General features: G+C 43.1%; 1 protein-coding gene across 2 annotated transcripts; it reads left to right on the top strand.

Moving 5' to 3' along the window:
- The first annotated feature begins 78 nt into the window (after positions 1-78).
- LOC130158600 (heat shock factor protein 3) lies at positions 79-17350 on the top strand. Of its 2 annotated transcripts, XM_056359317.1 has the most exons (13): positions 80-253; positions 1441-1549; positions 3202-3329; positions 6750-6874; positions 7754-7829; positions 8562-8623; positions 9087-9168; positions 9451-9584; positions 10404-10649; positions 11815-11920; positions 13048-13113; positions 14271-14337; positions 14919-17350. In XM_056359317.1, the coding sequence occupies exons 1-13, from the start codon at positions 143-145 to the stop codon at positions 15248-15250; spliced, it is 1644 nt and encodes a 547-aa protein (XP_056215292.1). In that variant the 5' UTR covers positions 80-142; the 3' UTR covers positions 15251-17350. The 2 variants fall into 2 exon arrangements, with proteins under 2 accessions (XP_056215293.1, XP_056215292.1); XM_056359318.1 differs by lacking the exon at positions 10404-10649 and having other exon boundaries at positions 79-253.
- The last annotated feature ends 1284 nt before the right edge of the window (positions 17351-18634 follow it).

Below are 18634 nucleotides of genomic sequence, written 5' to 3'. Positions count from 1 at the left end.
GCGGCGAGGGGGCGGGGCCAGGGGTCGTGCACCAATCAGCGGGCTCCCCGCGCCGGAGGCCCCGCCCTGCGTAGCGTCACGATCGCCGCTGCCTGCCCCGCCCGCCCTGGCCCGTTGCACGGGAGCGCGGCCCGGCCCGAGGATGAGGGAAGGGCCGGCGCTGGCCGGTGCGCCTCCGGTGCCCGGCTTCCTGGCCAAGCTCTGGGCGCTGGTGGAGGACCCACAGAGCGACGATGTCATCTGCTGGAGCCGGGTGAGGTGGCCCGCGGGGCCGTGGCCCGGCCGGGCGCTGCTTGCCGGCGGGGCGCGAAGGCGGCCGCGGGGGGCGGCGGGGCCGGCCGGGGTGTGCCGGACGCGCCGGGCCGCAGCGGCGGGGCCGGGCGGGTAGCGCGGGGGGGGGCGGCCCCGCTGCGGGGAGCGGGACCTAGGCTGGCGGCAGGGGAGGGCCCTCTGTGTCCGCCCGTCCCCCCCGCAGAGGCCGGGAGCGCGTCGGGTGGCGGCGCGGCCCCCACGCCTGATCGGGCGTTGCAACGGCGCAGCGCGCCCGGGCGTGGAGATGTCAGGTGGCACCCGTTTAGCTCCGGGTGGTGGTGCTCCGTAGGAAAGACAGTGTCAGAGGTAATTAACTTTTAATTTTTGTCTCCTGAGATTGGGAAGAGCGGCCTGGCTGGCCCCGTGAGCTCTCAGGCGCAGGACGCTACACGCATTACAGGCTAGTGAGGTGTCCAGCACAAACCCCAAGTTTATTTTTGTCCCCTCTTACTCTTTAACCTGTAGGATTTTCTTCACTTTTTCCAGAGGCTTGGCCTTCACAGGGCTAAAGATGGAAAGAGACGTAGGATTTTTGTTCTCTATGTGAACAGCACAAAAATGATACAGAGACCCGCCTGGTTTCAGGAAGTTTGAACTTGATACTACAGTCAATCTGAGATGGCTTGTGTCACAGTTACCCTCGGTCACCGCTGGGTAGTGCGGTCTGAACTTTTAGTAACTGCAGTGTTGCTCTGTTATTTTTAGTGGTGACATAGTACCGTACAATGGAAGAATCTCGTCAGGAGCTGGGCAGACTGATCAAAGCAGATAAAAGCCCTCCGGTGGCATGAATTCCATTGTGCTTGAGCAACATTTAGGTTTCCTGTAGACGAAGAAAGCAGCAGATACACAGGGTTTTAGAACAATATTTCTTTGGATTGAGATCAAAACCTCCAGGCTTTAAAAAAATACCCCATTCAGTAGACGTGTTCCATCCAACCATCTTTTTGGATGCAAACTTTTTAGTACAGTCCCAAGTACTCAGAAGTGCTCATGCAGACAATTCCCTCTGCAGAGTGTTTTGCCTTTCCCTGTTGTAAAAACTGTCCCTGTTGATTTTGATCTTATGAGCAACACCTTAGAAAAACTGTGCTTATTCTCTGACTGTTACTTTTGCTTATTTCCTAGAATGGTGAGAACTTCTGCATTCTGGATGAGCAGAGGTTTGCCAAGGAGCTACTCCCCAAGTACTTCAAACACAACAATATTTCCAGCTTCATACGACAACTTAACATGTGTAAGCATCAGCTGTCCTTACGTATTCTTTCTGCCAAGTTCATTGCTACTTTAAATGAACCAATTGACTTAGTGGGTCTTTCATCCCTGAAAAGTGGAATTCTGGTCTTGAGCTTGCTTTGCAAAAGAGAAGAATGACAGCAGAGCTTGGCTTAGCCTTTTTTTTTCTGTGTTTCAGCTCTGAGTACTTTTGAGCAACAACTGTAAAAATATTGTTTCATGTGCTGGTACCTAAAGCTTGCGTAGAGTTCAGTGCACTCCAGGGGTAGCATTAATGGTAACAACGAACGAATGTTCACCTAGAGGAGCAAAGGCTGTATCTATGCCCATGCATCTAGTATATGAAAAAAATTGCCTAGATCATGCTGTTGCCTGCATTGCTGTGTTGAAACAAGATTAGTCATGCCGATGGATCGAGCTGGACTAAATTTCTCATTGTGTTTTCTGTGGTCAACTTGTGAGCATCATGTAGCATTCTGTATGTAATGTGTACAACTTGTACAGGCAAAGAAACTGGAGTGAGGTAGTAATTCAAAGATACAGTGCAATGTGTGGGGCCACAGCACACAGCAGAAACAGCTGTTTTGCAGCAGACAGCTTGTGGGCTGAGTGAAGGTACAAACTTCATAGAAGATGGCCACCTCATTTAATATTGCAATTCAGAGTAAGGAGGAGGAGTCTCTGTCCTTGCCCACTAGGTTTGCCTAGTCTCTCTAGCTGGTGCCTATTTAGATACTGTCAGACATGATAAAGAAAGCATACATTTAGCCTCTTGACACAGGGTGGATGCTGTTGTTTGTGTCAAGTGTTGAGACTCCATCACTTGAGTGTCAAAGGATAATGCAAACAAACAATTGTCAATTGCCTTGTAGCAAGGATAAACACTAAAATGCAAATATTGCTATGAGAGATGCAATGCGATGGCAGCCTCCTTTTCCTGCTGGACCTATACTAGCTTCAAGTAAAGTTTTCTAATCATAGTGCAGTGAAACTGAAATACATTAACTATGTTACAAACTTGAAGGAGGAGAGGGATGGAGCGGTCTGTCAACTGTATTTTGCGTCTACTCTGTAGTACTTGAAGCAGTGACAGAAACAAAGCCAGCAATGTCTTACTTCATGGAGGCAGTCTGGTGTGGAGAAAGTACTCCGCGTGTGTGCGTTTGCATAGGCTGAGAACTAACTTCTCTTCCTTACTTTATTCTGTAGACCCTGGTGGTACATGACAGCATTTGTTTTGATATGTGGTTGTCTGGGATTATAGGCACGAAAGGGAAGGTGCGCCATTCCTCTGCTTCCACTGGGACAAAATTGTATTCAGGATGTCTTAATACATCTCACTTCTAACTAACTGTGTTTATTTGGACTTCACTGTCTTGCTTGCAGACATAGCTGACTTCTGCCATGCATGCTGTTCGTACAGCCTGCAAGGTCATTTGATGGCATTGTGCATGTGTTCTCTAGCTGTTGAAGATCAGAGCAGTCAAATCATTCAGCACCACGAAGAAAAGCTACTTTGGCTATTTTTCATAGTTTCTGCTCCCAGTAACTAGTGCTGTAGGTATTTCAGTAGCCTTGAGGTTTTCTTTAGCTATGTGTTTTAACACTCAGCTTTGCACTGAAAGAAATGACTTATTTAATACCTCTCCACAGATGGTTTCAGGAAGGTGATTGCTCTGGAGAATGGTATGATCACAGCAGAGAAGAGCTCAGTCATTGAGTTCCAGCACCCTTTCTTCAAGCAAGGGAAGGCACATTTACTGGAAAACATCAAGCGCAAGGTACAGTCTAAGCATGAATACGTGAATACTTCACTTTGTTATGAAAAGTAGCTTATCAAGAGCATCTCCATGGGTTTCAGACACTTCACAGCCAATAAATTCCATGGGAACCAAGGTTGTGCATCATGATGCAACCCTTTGTAACTCCTTCCTGAGTGCCAGGCTAATCCTTGGTTTGGCCTCCTCCTGCCAGCTCTTAGACAAAACACACCCTGCAGTTATTTAGCAACTAGAGTAGGAACACATTCTTCATAGCTGTCAGATTAGAGCCCTTTTTCCGCAGAGAGTTTATGTACCCAATTATAGTTTAGCATGGTCTTCCATTCTGCCATCACAGCAGAGTTGGAAAGAGTCACAAAGTAAAAGAAGTAAAAGAAAATACATTCCCTTTTCGTGCTCATTGAAAATTAGCAAGGGCATAGGTAATCAGTTCATTTGGGTGAGTTTGCATAAATTACATTGTTCCTCCAAAACTATGTTGCCACTAAGCTACATTTTTATTAGCGCTTTTCAGTTTTCTTTTGTACATTCAGGACTTGCCTAACCTGTTTCTGCACCGGTATTTACCCTCTGTTGGCACATTACAGCCCATAATATCCTGGCTACCAGGGAAAGAGCATATTGTGATACATCATGTTGACATTTGAACTGCAAAATCTTTTCTTTAGAATGTCATAATGCGGTAGCTACATTACCCAAGTTAATAAAAACACAAGGGTAGGCTTGAGAGTCACAATTGTATTTTGATTGATTCTTCACTGAGCTGTCTCTGCTCAGAATCACAATTGATTAAATATAGTTGTACAGTTGCTTCTCTGACTCAGGCCTGTGCTCTTCCCAGATGCTGTAATCGCTGACTTGTCTTGGCTTGCACACCTTGCTTGCTGGTATGGGGCTGCCAGCTGATGATGTTGTGCATGGCTCCATGTATCCCAGGAGTGTTGCACTGGGTGGAGTATTCTCGATGGAAAGACAAAAGGACTAACTCTAGTTAGTGCCAAGCACATTCATATGAAACTTTTAAATAGAGTGGTGAAACGTATTCTTTGTTGTGCAGGAAATGTTAGTGATTTTTTTGGAAAATGTGCATTAGTTTTTCTTGCTCTTTTATTGTGTCCTGATTTCAGCTGGGATGGAGTTAATTTTCTTCTCAGTAGCTGGTGCAGTGCTGTGGTTTGGATTGGCTTGAGAACAGCATTGATAGCACACTGATGGTTTTGGTTGTTGCTGGGTAATTAATGTTTATACAAAGTCAAGGACTTTTCAGTTTCTTAGGCATTGCCAGGGAGAAGGCTGGAGGGGCACAAGAAGCTGGGAGGGGACACAGCCAGGACGGTTGATCCCAGCTGGCCAAAGGAATAATTCCATACCTTAGAATGTCATACTCGGTATATAGACTGAGGGGAGTCGGCTGGGCGGGTGGGATTGGTGCAGGGGGAGTGGCTGGGCATTGCTCAGTGAGTGGTGAGCAATTGTGCATCACTTGGGGTTTTTTATCCCTTCCCTTTGGATTTTATTCCTCTCCCCTTCTCCCTCCTTTTCATTATAATTGTCGTTATTATTGGGGATTTCTTTATTTTATTTTAATTTTTAAATTGGTCTTATCTCAACCCTCAAGTTTTACATTCCTTCCTGGTTCTCCTCCCCATCCCTCAGTGGGACCGGGGCAGGAGGGTAGAAGTGAGCAAGCAAGCAGCTGCATGGCACTTAGTTACCAGCTGGGGTTAAACCACGACATACTGTCTGGACTGGAACAGAGTCATAGTTCAGCACTTGCTGTAAACTGGATTTCAAGCCTCTAACAGGACTGCCGGTTTGGATGCAGGACTTCCTTTATGTACTGCCTTTTACTGTTAGCTCTGCTCGTGTGCTTCAGTCTTGACACCCTTATTATCTAGTTAGAGACTCTGAAGACAGCAACTCCTTGCACTTGGGCAGAATGTTTTAGTTTAGCCCTTTTCTTTAGAGGCAGGCTAACTGCATTTGAAATTTCCACCTGCGGTCTGCATCTTTTACGTGTCTTCCCCATGGAGAGGTGGCATGCTGAAGAGAAATCAGATGACCATGAATTTTGTTTGGGATACAGCTTGTGTACCTTAGCATAAGGTATTATCTGCAATGAAACGTCTAAAAATGTAGACAGAGAGGAGAACTGTCAGGCCGTTCAGTCCATCCTTTGTAATACTGGATTATGTGAAGAAGGCAGGTAGTTATTTCTGTGGAGTGATTACATAACAGGTATGTTCTGTTTCATCATGAAGTGATGTGATATTATTTTATAAGACCATAAGTCCATTTCTGGCCATCACGTTCTCCTTTAAAAAAAGGGTCTGTGAGCCTACCTGCAGGGAATTTATCCAGCACTTCAGCAGGCTGATCCTGGATGCTTTCACCTCCCCTTTGGAATTTAATAGAATAATAAGAAAAACCATAGCAAGCAGTAGGTTGGCTGGGATGTCTGGTGGGTTTCTGGTGCAGCTCTGTGTGGTCAGTTACGGCCAGTATTTGGCTAAATGTTTTTTAAAATTTTGCCCACAAACCTGGGCATGTCATTCAGACGTATGATGCACCAGACCTGTCTTTTCCAAAATCCTGAGTTGTGCATTAGCCATCAGTGCCACCACTTCAGAGAGAGTTGCTGAAGGAATTGAAAGATTTTTAATATGGAAGTGTGGAGAGGAGAGGGTGAGCTTTGTGCTTTCTGATGACTCTTTCACCATCGTCTGAGGAGGTGGCGTTCATGGATTCTTCTTGGGCAGAGAAGCAGTTTGGACTCATGACTTTCTGGAGACAAGTCTACATAATTTTGGAATGTCACTGAGCAGAGAGGTAATAAAGGAAACACTAATATGTGAATCTGCAATTCAGGTGGTGTGGGACAAATTTTCAAATCGAGTAGGATGCATCTAATTAGACACCTCCTCCTCGCTCCCCCAGTAACTTAATGGAAATTTATTACTCTTGTGATGGCAGATTTACCCACACGTAAAAGGAATATGACCATCTTGGTCTTGCTCCACTATCAAGGCTAAATGCCATTGTTTTTAGCTGGTGTCTTAGTGTTGGACACAGAGGGCAAGCTGTCACCAGACCTGTCAGAGAACCCCCTAAGGAAGGCTGTTTTCAGTCAGCAGTAGGTTTTTATCGTGAATTAAAACAGTGAATCTGCTGTCTACATGTACAAAGTGCTAATCTCACATTTTCATTGACATTTTGTTTTTTCACACGTTGTAGGACTGTCCTAAGGACTGCTGTCTATAGCAATTGCAGTGTCTTGTGATCCATAAAAGCAATAGCGTTACCTAGTCTTTTAGTAGAGCTTGTACCTGTTCTTCTACAGACTAAGAACACTGGTCCTGCAGAAAGGAGTATGCAAGGCAACGTTTGTAGTAAAACATCTATAACCTGGTCCCATTTTAGGTATCTGCAGTAAGAACTGAGGACCTCAAGGTCTGTACGGAGGATTTGCACAAAGTACTCTCTGAAGTCCAGGAAATGAGAGAGCAGCAGAACAACATGGATGTCAGATTGGCTAACATGAAGAGGTAGACTCTGAGGCACTTACACGTTGAATGTTGCTTATATCTAATGGAACTTGACTGTAAATGTGGGTTTCATTTGAACTGGACTTTTTTTTTTTTCCTAAGAATCACTATTCCACCCCACAAAACATTCTGAATCTTGTTTGTGTTTATAATGCAGTTACAGACCAGAGATTAAGACTGGGAGTTTGTTGACTATCTTGAGATTTCATTTTGGTTGCTGTCACCTGTGGTAGATTTTTAGGGCTATCAAAGCATTTCCTTTTCTAAACACAAAACAGGGTGATGTAGATGCAGTGAGGGAGAATTAAGTCTTTGGTTTTCTTTCTATTTGGAAGTGTATTTTGCACATCGTCATCTCTGTTCCCTCAGATCCTTTTTGAACTGGCACTGGTAATTCATTCAGATCATTGGTATGCAAGCAAGTATCAACCAAAGTTCAGGAGATACTATCACGCCATACCCTCTGTTCCTTTAAAAAAAAAAAACAACCAACCAACAAAAAAAATACCCAAACCCTTCAAACACAAAGTGTGAAACTGTTCTGAGGTGGTCTGTTACATGCAGCCTGTTTCCAAACACCAGGTCTTTATTCTAAGGCTTTGAGGCTTTGAAGGAGTACCTCAGATGAAGATTGTTGGTGGAGCAGTGGAGGATGAGAATGTCCTTATTAGTGACTGTTTGGTCCTGCCTGATGGAAAATGGAGTTAATTTAACACAGAGTTTATAGTAGTGGATCAGATTAACTGATTGTTAGTTATCCATGGAAGGAATGTTGCCATTGGTCCTGCAAGGTGCTGTGAAAGTTTGAAAGGTGTAAAACTAAAGCATATGAAGTAAACTCTGTTCATCCTCTGTCTTCTGATTTATTCTGCATTGCAGAGAAAATAAGGCCCTGTGGAAAGAAGTGGCAGTTCTAAGGCAGAAGCACAGTCAACAACAGAAGCTGCTGTCTAAGGTACCATTGCAGCATCTTCAGTGCTACCATCCTTATTCCTGCCTCTGTGATACCTGATGGCATTCTTTGCTTATGTAGAATGACAAATGACACAGAGCTGAACAGGCTATATTAATACAGCATACATAAAATGTTCACAGTTCCTGAGTGTCCTAGAAGTAGCACGGCAAAGAACCATGAGCAGAGTACTAAGGAAAAGTCATAGTAAAAAGGATTTCAGTGGGTTTGAATTCTCAGTGAATCTTATCTGGAGAGAAATCGGTAAATCAAGCTGACCTCGAGTAAATGTGGGGCTGGAGGGCAGAGCATAGCAACCGGAGCCTAAAACAAAAGATGGCAGGGACATGGAATGGAGTCTGTGAAAGATCTTGGATCAAGACAGACTTAGACCGCTCAAGAAGTCAACTTGGAACCCAGAAACTATAGGAATTTCTGTACTGGAACAAATTTTCTCTGGTTTAACCCTCAGCTGTTTCTGGTCTGGAATCCTCTAGTGACTTGAGGTGTTGTATTACATTTTTTTAAAAACCAAAACTGTCCAAGTGGGTTTATCTTTCAATGATATTTGTAACTATCATTTTGGGGTTTAAGACATGAATACAAATGGATTTTTAATTTACCTATTAACTTCAGTCACATAACTGCATAATTTTGTAGTAAAATATGAATTAATAATTTAATGTTAGGATTACTGTGCTGACCACTTACTATTTTTTTGTTTTTCCTTTTTAGATTCTTCAATTTATACTAAGTTTGATGCGAGGAAATTATATTGTTGGGGTCAAAAGAAAGAGGTAATTACTGGATAGGTCACAAAACAGCATCAGATGTGAATTAGAGGTATAAATCAGCTTCTGGAAGCAAGATAATTTTCTTAAAGTGGATGAAGAACATTTTTATCACTTGTATATTCACACTTGAGAAAGCTGATGGAAGTGGAATAAAGCATAGAATAAAGATTTCCTCTTTTTTGTCACTAAAAAAATGGGGGGAAAGAGAATATATACACACTTTAAATTTTGAAGGGCACAATTGTCAGAAATGGTAACTCTTTCAAAATGTTCAAATGTGACTTAATCAAAAGAAAAAGCGTGTTTAGAATGCAGCCTGCCTGCAGTAAACTTTACTGAAAAACATTTCCAAACGCCAGTTTTCTTAGAAGTAGGAGAATGATGGCTCTTACCCTTGCTGCATGTATTTGACATAGCTACAGCTTTTGACTGTGCAACCATATACTAAAGCCGTGTTTTATCTTAGGTCTCTAACAGATGCCGCAGGTGCTTCACCTTCCAAATACAGCCGTCAGTATGTTCGCATACCCGTGGAGAGTGGCCAAGCAGTAAGTCTTCCCGGGGAAAGAGACAGTGGGTTGGACAGGGTGATGTACAGTGGTCTCAAAGTCTCCCTTGTAACTATTAATACCCTAATCTTATAATCCAGTGCACTCCATTTTGAAATGGGCAGCTTTATTAAGCATTGCTCTGTCTGTGAAATCATGCAAATCACTGCAGCTCATCAAAGATGAAATTGAACAGGAAAGAGAATCTGCGAGAAGAATGGAGCTTCAACATCAAAAAAAGTCAGACCTTTTGGTTTACTTACTGTTTGCTGTATCCTGCAGATGGGTTTTTCTGAACATAATGCAGATGATGAGGATGGAAATGGTACTGGTCTCATCATTCGAGATATCACTGATACCCTGGAAAATGCCACCGATGGTCTCCTTGCTGTGGCACACACAAGTGACAGAGCCAGGTACGTTCAACGGACGTGGAAGTATTTATGCCCGAGTTGTTAACCAGGTGGTTATATTAGTGTAAGTGATCTGTGTGAATTCTGGGAAACAGCCTATTTGCACATGACAGGTCTGTTTGTAGGCTGTCTTTTTTTACAGCATATAGCATTGGTCATGGTCAGCAGAGCTTTTTAAGAGCTTGTGTCTCTTCAGGAGTGCCTGAAGGCCTGTCAGGCTGATTGGTGCTTGAAGTTCAATTTGCTGAGGCTTTTCTGTCTATTCAACAAGTAAGCACATATTTTTTCACCAAACAGGGACCTGGAAGCATATATGGGTTACTAATAAACAATCTAAAATGTATATGGGTTGCTAATAAACAAATCAAGATGTTTTGTCTCCAGTTTCAGTACTACTGTCTCTAATACTATGCTAAGCATATCTGAAGGGGAGGCATTCTTTTGTGTGGCATCATATTCTTGTGAAAACCCATTTAGTTGTTAACATTTAGAGTGAAATATGGACCAGTTCAGGATCTTTTATTTCCAGAGACACAAGGTTAGGAGTTTCCTCCAACCTGATTTCCATATGCAATTTCACTGCTTTTGGTCTGGCAAAATGGGGTCTTTTGCTCTGTTACATGCTATCTGTATAACCTGTAACAAGAGATGCTTCATCTGCCTTTAGGAAGGCACTTCTTTTTCTAGAGATGCGTTGGTTGTTTAAACTCTTGACTGGCTTGACCTTATTAGGTATTAAGATTTGAGATACTAAACTTGAAATGAGTAGTAATACGTTGATGAATTCTCCTGTGTGTTGTTTCTCTTTGGGTCGTCTTTCAGAGAGACACAGGCAGCTCTGGATCCTGGCTTACCTATTTGTCAAGTGTTGCAGTCAAATGAGTTAAATTGTGCAGAACCTATTCCACCAGTTCACATAAATGATGTCAGCAAATCCAGTGAGATAGGAAATGTTGCTGTGGAACTCCATACTCCACAACCTAATGCTCCAGAAGACCCTGTGTCAGTGATTGACTCCATCTTGAATGAGAACAATTCTGGAAACCAAAACGATCCTGTGCTGGACAGGTAGTAACTTGTTTCTGGAAACTGTTATGCTGTCATCATCTCGTGGGACCCTGTCAAGGTTTTAGAGGATGCGTTCAGCAAAATATAGGGAATTAGCTTTTTTAATGGCATTGATGAACTGAATTTTCTGCCCCTTCATTAGTAAATATTGAAAAAGACAAGTGTTAGCATCAAAAGTGGGGCAAGCTCATCTGTCACATCTCTGAGTGAGCATGCCAGACTTGGGATACATCAGTCTGCGGACTGGTGGGGTCAGTCTGTCACAGCAGCCCTTGTAATGCTAACTGCTGGCACTGCCACGTGCTGCCAAGCCACAGATCCAGGGGAGTGACTTCAGGAGGACCCTGTGCACTGCTTTGTTTCTGAGAGCTGAATATGGATTTGTATCAGTGGTAGTGGCCCCTGAGCTTTATCAGTGCCGTCATTTCTGTGGCTGCAGCATGAGCTGGATCAAGGAACAAAATTAAGTTCTTCCTCCTGATAGCTCTTCTGCTGTGGTTAACTTCAGGTGGGAAGTATGGAGATGATGTGTCACAGCACTTGGCGTAATCTGCAGGCCCTGTGGTACCTTACCTCGCTGGCATCGCAGCATGTGGGCGATGCCTTGGAACTGTCTGTTGCTCATAGCAGGGTGTTCCAGTATCAGAGGTGGCTTGCAGCACAGCGAGCTCAGTACTGGTGCCACGCATGAAGCTTCCTTACAATTTAATTCACTGTCCCTTGCATCCTGCCCACCGTCCTTGAAAATGGTGTACAATTTGGCAACAATCTGATGTTTCAAAATCGGTAGTGTTCATTCAGATTTGAAATATTTCCAGCCCTTTGCTTATCATTTATTGCCCCCAGGTGAAAGCCATCAGACCTTAGTTTAAACAGATACTGTTATATAGTCTGGGATCTGAAAACATTCAAAAGATATTAAAAAGAAGGAGGAAGCAGGCATGGAAGGAGGAACTGCTTTTCGATATGATAGCTATTATTACACTTGTTGTTCAGATAGTCTTCCTTGTACCTGTCCTTCAAAGATTTGGACTGTGCTACAGGAATGCAGTTTCATTCATTTACATTAAGCTATTCTGTGTTGTTAGCAACCTGCTTTGTGGGGCAAAAGAAGGTCATGACTGCCAACTGTTTCTTACAGTACTATATGATTTTGTCTTTTTAGAGAAGAAATTCAGGATTTTCTTAATTGCATTGATGCCAGCCTTGAAGAGCTTCAAGCAATGTTATCTGGGAAGCAGTATAACTTTGGTTCTGAAGCTTTCAGTGATGTGAGTGTTTCCGCAATTTTTTTCTGATTTCTGAAAAATACTGATGAGGTTGCATCGTGACATTTTACTGGTTTATTCCATGTTGTCAATGGGCAAAATGCGGGGAAATCCCGAAAAGCAAATCGTTATGGATGGAATGGTACGTAGTCATTCTAGATATCTAACAATGTACAAGGTAACATTGAGAGCCCTTTTCAGTTCATAAAGTATTTCTGTTCTACATAACTCAAGGGTGGGGGGAGGAAAAAATTTGATCCACTTCTTCTCAAGCCTTGTCACATATCATCACATCCTGATTATGTGTTTGATTATGCATTATGACATGGAATGTGTGGTGGGTTGACCTTGGCTGGATGCCAGGTGACCACCAAGCAGTTCTATCACTCCCCTCAGCAGAATGAGGAGGAGAAAATAAGATGGGGAAAAAAACCCTGTGGGTCAAGATAAAGGCAGTTTAATGAAGCAATAGCAAAAAGTTGCACACGTGGAACAAAAGATGTTATTCTCTACTTCCCCTCAGCAGGCAATTTTCAGCCACTTTCCAAGCAGCAGAGCTTCAGTACCTGTAGCGGTTGCTCCAGAAGACAAACGTCGTAAATAACAAATACCCGCCGCTCCCTTGCTCCTCCATTCTCTTAGCTTTTATTTCTAAGCAGATATCATGTGGTATGGAATGTCCCTTTGGTCACTTTTGGTCAGCTGTCCTGGCTATGCCCACTCCCAGATCTTCCCCCCGCCAGCCTACTGGTGGGGGGGAAGGTCGGAGAGACAGCCCACAGTGCTGTGCAGCACTGCTCAGCCATGTAGCCAAAGCCCTGGTGTGTTCTCCTTTCTAGCTACCAATACAAGCACAGCACTGTGAGGGTGCTTTGGGGCTCAGCCATACCCAATACAGAATGAAACTGAGCCATATACCTGGCATCACTGGGAAATACGGTGTCCTTTTCTCCTGTGACCTCAGTTTACTGCCACTGGATGAAAGGATCTTGCTGTAGGCCTGTGGAGGAGCCTTCCCTGGGCTTGAGTGGATGGAGTGGTGTGCTGGATCCTGCTGTCCTTTCAGGAGCTCTCAGAAGTTTTGTTTTAAGGGCCTTATTATATGACATATGGTCTGTTTTTATTTTCAGACACTTAATCCTGAGCTGCCAGCCCTGGATATGAACTTGATGGAAACTTCCTCTGGTATGGAAAATGTAAGAGTAAGATTTGCTTCTATGATAGGGAGTGTTAATACGATATTGAGAGCTGAGTTGTGACTGATGCAGTTTGAGGGGAGGGACTGGATTGATGGCATGGGGTGAAACTGCCATTTTATCTAGTCATGCTGACTTAATGTTTTCTGTTATCACAGCTGGCATATATGACTTTAAGAGAGTTCTCAAGGTAACCTCAAGTCTTACGTTCCTAGCTGCAGTAATACACACTCAGTGGGCTGATTTAAACTGCCACTTCACTTTGAATAATGTGTTCTTTGCTTTCTGGATAAAACCGAGAACATAAGGAAGAGGGAAACAAACTAGTGTCTGTTTGACCAACTGTCCATGTTGAGGATTTCTTTTACTCCTGTTACTTCTGTACTTTCTGTTTAGAATGAGGAGGCTAGAAAATCTTGTCGTCTTTTGGTGTAAGCGTGTGAGAACAGCTTCTTGGCTTGTTTCTCCTAGCCTCAGGGATTCCCATGATGTCTTTCAGCCAAGTAATAACTAGGTCTGGGGTTACAGTTCAGATGAGATTGTGTGTCTTTAGTCTGTCTGAAGACCGAAGGAAAAGTTCTAAATGAAAAATGTAATGCAATATACTGTATTTATTCCGAACACAGCTGTTTGAAATTTCCTCAGAGGACATACAAAAGTTCAGTGCAAATTTATTTCTCCTGGTCTGGTTCCTAAAATTGACTCATGTTTTAAAAAAGCCTTGCAAGTGTCATTTATTTTGTAGTCCTGAAATAATACTTCAACTAGGACTTCCCAGTCATAAGAGCTTAGACTACAACTGGGGTTAAATGCAGCTGTGTTCAAGCAGTGCTTGCAAAATTTAACACATGATTTCATCAATATAATTATTCCAACAAGACAGACTTTAATAAAAGCTTCTAGTTTGGGAGGTAAAATTGATATTTCCTAGTCAGAAGCTTGTTTGGCTTTAAGTTAAGTTTGTATTTCACTGTGCCACCTTCTGAGAGCTGCTGCTTGCTGGCCCTCATGTGCAACAGTGGGCTCATTGGTCAGCTGTTGCGTTTCTCTTCCCTCCTCCTTTTACCTTTAATTTTGTTAACCAATCAGTGAAGACTTGGATTTTGTTGTTATTGTTGTTAAGCATTCTGTCTTATTCTCTGTCCGTTTTGCTTCAGATTGCAAACTTGGCAGAGAGCACCGAAGATCTGGGAGCAAGTGAGAGAGAAACAGCAGGAAGCAAAGGTGAGCAAGAAGGAACACTGAGAGCTGTGACGGCTCCAAACTCTTCCAAAACTGTGTTTTGAAATGGAATTTTTGTAGCCTGTGTATGGTTTATCTCCTTCTTTGGTCTGGACTTAAAATTTTTGTGAAGGCTGGGATGTTTCTCTGATCTTGGTGAAGCTGTGCCTCAGTCTTAAGAGGCCCCATCCTATGCCCCACGTTGGTGTTAACCACTTCATTTCTGTTATACGTGACAGAGTGCCACAATAGGGAGCAGAATTGCAAACATCCGTGTGGAAGTATCTCTCCTATACGGGCTGCAGCCCCCACACATGCAGTGCTACTCATTACTACTTCAGTGTTGCCATTGCACGCCATGTGTATTAGGGGCTTGGAGTGTGCTTCAGGTACTGATCTTAACCAACGCAGGAGCCTTCACTCCACTCTTGTAGCTGTGGAGGTAGTCTGTCAGAGCTCAGCTGTATGGTTTACTTTAGCAAACCAAGTTTTGAAGCAGCCTCTCCAGTTTTCCATGTCTTGAATAGAAGCCTTCACTTATGTGACACAGGAGCCTGGAGTTTAAACTGTTTGTTTTCCCTTAGATATGCAGCTGATACAGTACAGGGCCAATCCTCTGCTTTCATTATTTGAAGAAGTACCTTCAAGTGAAGCTGCGGGGAAGACAGAGGATCTGAAAGACCTGCTGCTGCCCTCCCTGGAGGAGAAAACTGCTGTTCATTCTCCATCAGGTAGTGGAACTGTCTTGCCACTAGCAGCTCCAGTAAGCCAGGCTGAGCCTCTGGACACTCTGGGAATGGGTGATCCACCTCTCCTCTCAGAAGATGGGAATGGAGAATATAAACTGTTTCCACTCTTGCTCCTCAGTCCTGTTGCTAACTTCATAGAAGACGCTTCTGAGATAGAAACTTCTTGAACTTACGTAACATCTGTAACTGGCTTAGTGAGGTGACACAGACAACAAAGAAATGGATCCACGAGAAGTTTGACTTCCCTCCTTACCTGCTTCCTGGGTGCCATATTCTGTATAGGCAAAAGAAAGTTCTCTTTCTACAAGCAAAGAGCACATCTGGAAAAACTGAGAACAAGCTCAAAGCAAGAGCTGGTGAGAATGAAGGCACTGGGCGGGAGGAAGAACAACCTCCCTGTAAATGTACCGCTATGTGTTCTGTAACTTTTTATCCGATATCCTTATTGCAAGAGGAAATCTGTTTGTATCCTGTTGGTAAAGTTTGGCTGGGTTTTTTTGTTGAATTTTTGGTTTGGGATTTTTTTTTTAATTAGCTGGATAGTAATGTGGTGTGTAATATTTTAAACATGGGGTTTACTCTTTCTGAGAGCCTGTTTCAGTAGGTGGCTTGTCTACTGTTTGGAATTAAGATATTTTTTTAAAAATGTTGGTTTTAATTTGAGATTTCTTTTTTGATAGTTTATGGCTGCAATTGTTTGCATCTGCTTAGATCACTTTCGTAATCCTAGATTTGCTCCTAGGTACAGGGAACATTTTTCCTATGGAAAATTACAGTTTAACTGTGGAATATTACTTTTTAACATGCTAACACACATCCATTGCCATGGATTGTAGGTGTTGTGGTAGGAAGTGTTTGCCACCCTGCATAATGCTGATTTTTCATGCACATTGCATGGCAGTTCTTCTAGGATAACTTGCACCTAACTCACAGGTCACGTGTCCTCAGAAATTTTGAGTAGAACTGATTCGTGTCTAGCGAAGTCTAGCAGCTGCCCTTAAAATGAGAGGGGGGTAAAAAGAAAAGGAGTCATGGGGTAACTTGCATCGACATTTAAGATTTCTCTTCTGCTTGCAGTAGCTGCTTGTCTATCTGACTATATATGAACACCGGACTTCTTGCTGCATTTTCTGCTTGTGGAATGTTAAAGCTACATTAACCAGATGCATTTGAGTCCTTTGACAGTGAATTACAAAAACTAGTGCTTGTTTAATCAAAAAAATCTTTCCCTAAAATCCCTTTCTACACTGTTTTCCTAACTTCTTTGCGCAACTGTAATGTAGACATCAGGCCCTGGTGTCAGTGGAATAGCAAGTTCTCCTTCACTGATCCCCAGTTCGTAGCCCACACAAACCTGAAATTTGCTGTAGGGATACAAAGCTGCTGGGGCTAGAAGAGGCCTGGAGGCAGGTAGAAAACCCATTATATAATATCACATGATATTTCTACCAGTGCAATTACTTGAAATTTTTTTCAGTTTTAGGAATGCAGGCTACCTATGGGCTTTGTTCTCTCCAAAGTGTCTGAACTAATAAGTTTGGAGTTCTTTTGTATTCAAGAATCCAAGGTAATTTGATATTCTGAAGCCTGTTAGGTAACGCATGTTATCTATGCTGGCCTTAGTTAGATTTGTGCTTCATTGTCAAATCTTCTGCTTGCAGAGGAGGATCTTGCTACGGTGTGTGTATGTGTAATGCCTCCCCACTGTCACTTTATTCCCATGCTTGTATAACTATTCTTTACCTTGTTACCCTTCATGTTTGTATCTTTTGAATTACCTTTTGTCAAGTATGTCTTATTCTAGCTTTTTCCAGTCTTTCTTTTGCTTATTTCTTGAGACAAAAGGGCTGAATAGTCTCAAGTTTTTGTGAGTTAGAGAGGGGGAAATTAGTGAATTGCATCTCTGTCTTGGGTTCTGGTTTTGTTTTGATTTATTTTTTAATATCTTGCCAAAGGCTTCAATTTTGCCAGCAGTGCAACAGTAACTAAAACAGACTCTTCTGTGCTGTTTTGACAGCACAGTGCAGACAAGTTCTTTGAAAGACTGATCTTCTCTAACTCTTGACTTCCTGCACAGGTTAGACTGAAGTGTAGTTCCTGTTAAGGATTACTGTCGTGTTCTTGCATCATCGAGTCCTCTGATCTCAGTGCATCTCACCATCAGATATTTGATCGGATTGCATAATAGTTTTTTAATACACTTTCTCTCTTAAGAGGTTAAGTAACCAAGGCTTAAGAAAGCTGCAAATAAAAACTTGTGCATCTGAGTCTGGTCCATGAAGTGTTTATTTATGCAGGTTTCCTAAGAAAGATTGCAGTGGAAAGGGGAAAGCTGAAGAGTAAGAAAACCCCACATGCTGAAGTAATTAAACTCAAGAATTGCAAAACCCTTACTGTGTTTCTTGTATGTTCTTTTTGTGTGACTTCCTGTGTGTGCCAATACTTCCCAAACCTGTTTACTGGATTTGCTAGAAAGGAGAGCTTTAATGCTCTCTGGGGATCTACTCAGAGGAGTAGAGCTATCCTCTGAGTAATATAAGCAGTATACGTAAACACAAATAAACTGAAGCAAAAGGAAGAGTAAGAGGAAAGACAGGATGGAAACGATGAGGACCAAGTGAATGGAAACTGGATGCCCAGACATGCATTGCCAAGGTGCAGGAACCATTGGTGCCCTTTAACAACCTGGCGCAGGCAGCAAGGCTAGTCCTGGAGGATGAAATGGCATTAAGTTGGTAAGAGTCCAGAAGTTCGGGGGATACTCAGTTCCTCTGTTACCTGTTGAAAAAAAGCTTTTCATTAGTAGTTACTTTTGTTCCCAGAGCTGGAGTATTTTCCTTCATAAAAGCACCCAGTATACTCGTCTTCTTCCCCCCCACATCTCCATTTCTCCATCTCCCCCTCGCTTCTCTATAATAAGACAGATAAACTTCACCTTGGAGCTTAAACGAGTAGTTGGTGTATTTATGCATGGACACTTGCCATCTTCTCTTTCCTCTCCTTTAAAAGGAAGGTGTTAGCACCTTAAGATCACGTATCATACAGCGTTAACTTACATTTGCTAGGTTACAGCTGTTAAGGTTGGTTATCAGACAGGTCTGAGTGCCTTCTAATACTTATCTATGCCTTCTTCCCTTAGCATTACCTCTATGCTGATTTCTAGATTTATTCTGTTACTTACGCGTTTGTTTAAAAAAAGAAAAAATTAAAACCAATGACTGTTCTAGACCCATTGCCCTAGTTTCTCTGGGATTTTGCCAGTTAGTTTCAACCATGATCTGCAGTTCTCCAAGGGTGTGACCTCACACAGAGATGGTGTGAAAGGTTGTCCAGGGTCCCCACAGCTCGTTCATAACCTGTGGTCCCACATTGCAACCACGTGGATCCCAGCCTTGGCCTTGCACCTGCTGCTTCTTCTCGCTGCTGGGGCACCTGTCCCAGCTCTCCCAGTCTCGGCCTTGTGCCGCCCTGCCCGGTCTGAGCTGCCCAGTGTGCTTTGCAAAGCATGTAATAACAACCAACTACCTTGTAAATTCTGCTGCGGTTTATAT

Source organism: Falco biarmicus, chromosome 14 (assembly GCF_023638135.1).
Source record: "Falco biarmicus isolate bFalBia1 chromosome 14, bFalBia1.pri, whole genome shotgun sequence".
NCBI classification, from domain to species: Eukaryota; Metazoa; Chordata; class Aves; order Falconiformes; family Falconidae; genus Falco; species Falco biarmicus.
The sequence above is the reverse complement of the archived record's forward strand: the minus strand, read 5'-3'. Positions and strand labels throughout refer to the sequence as shown.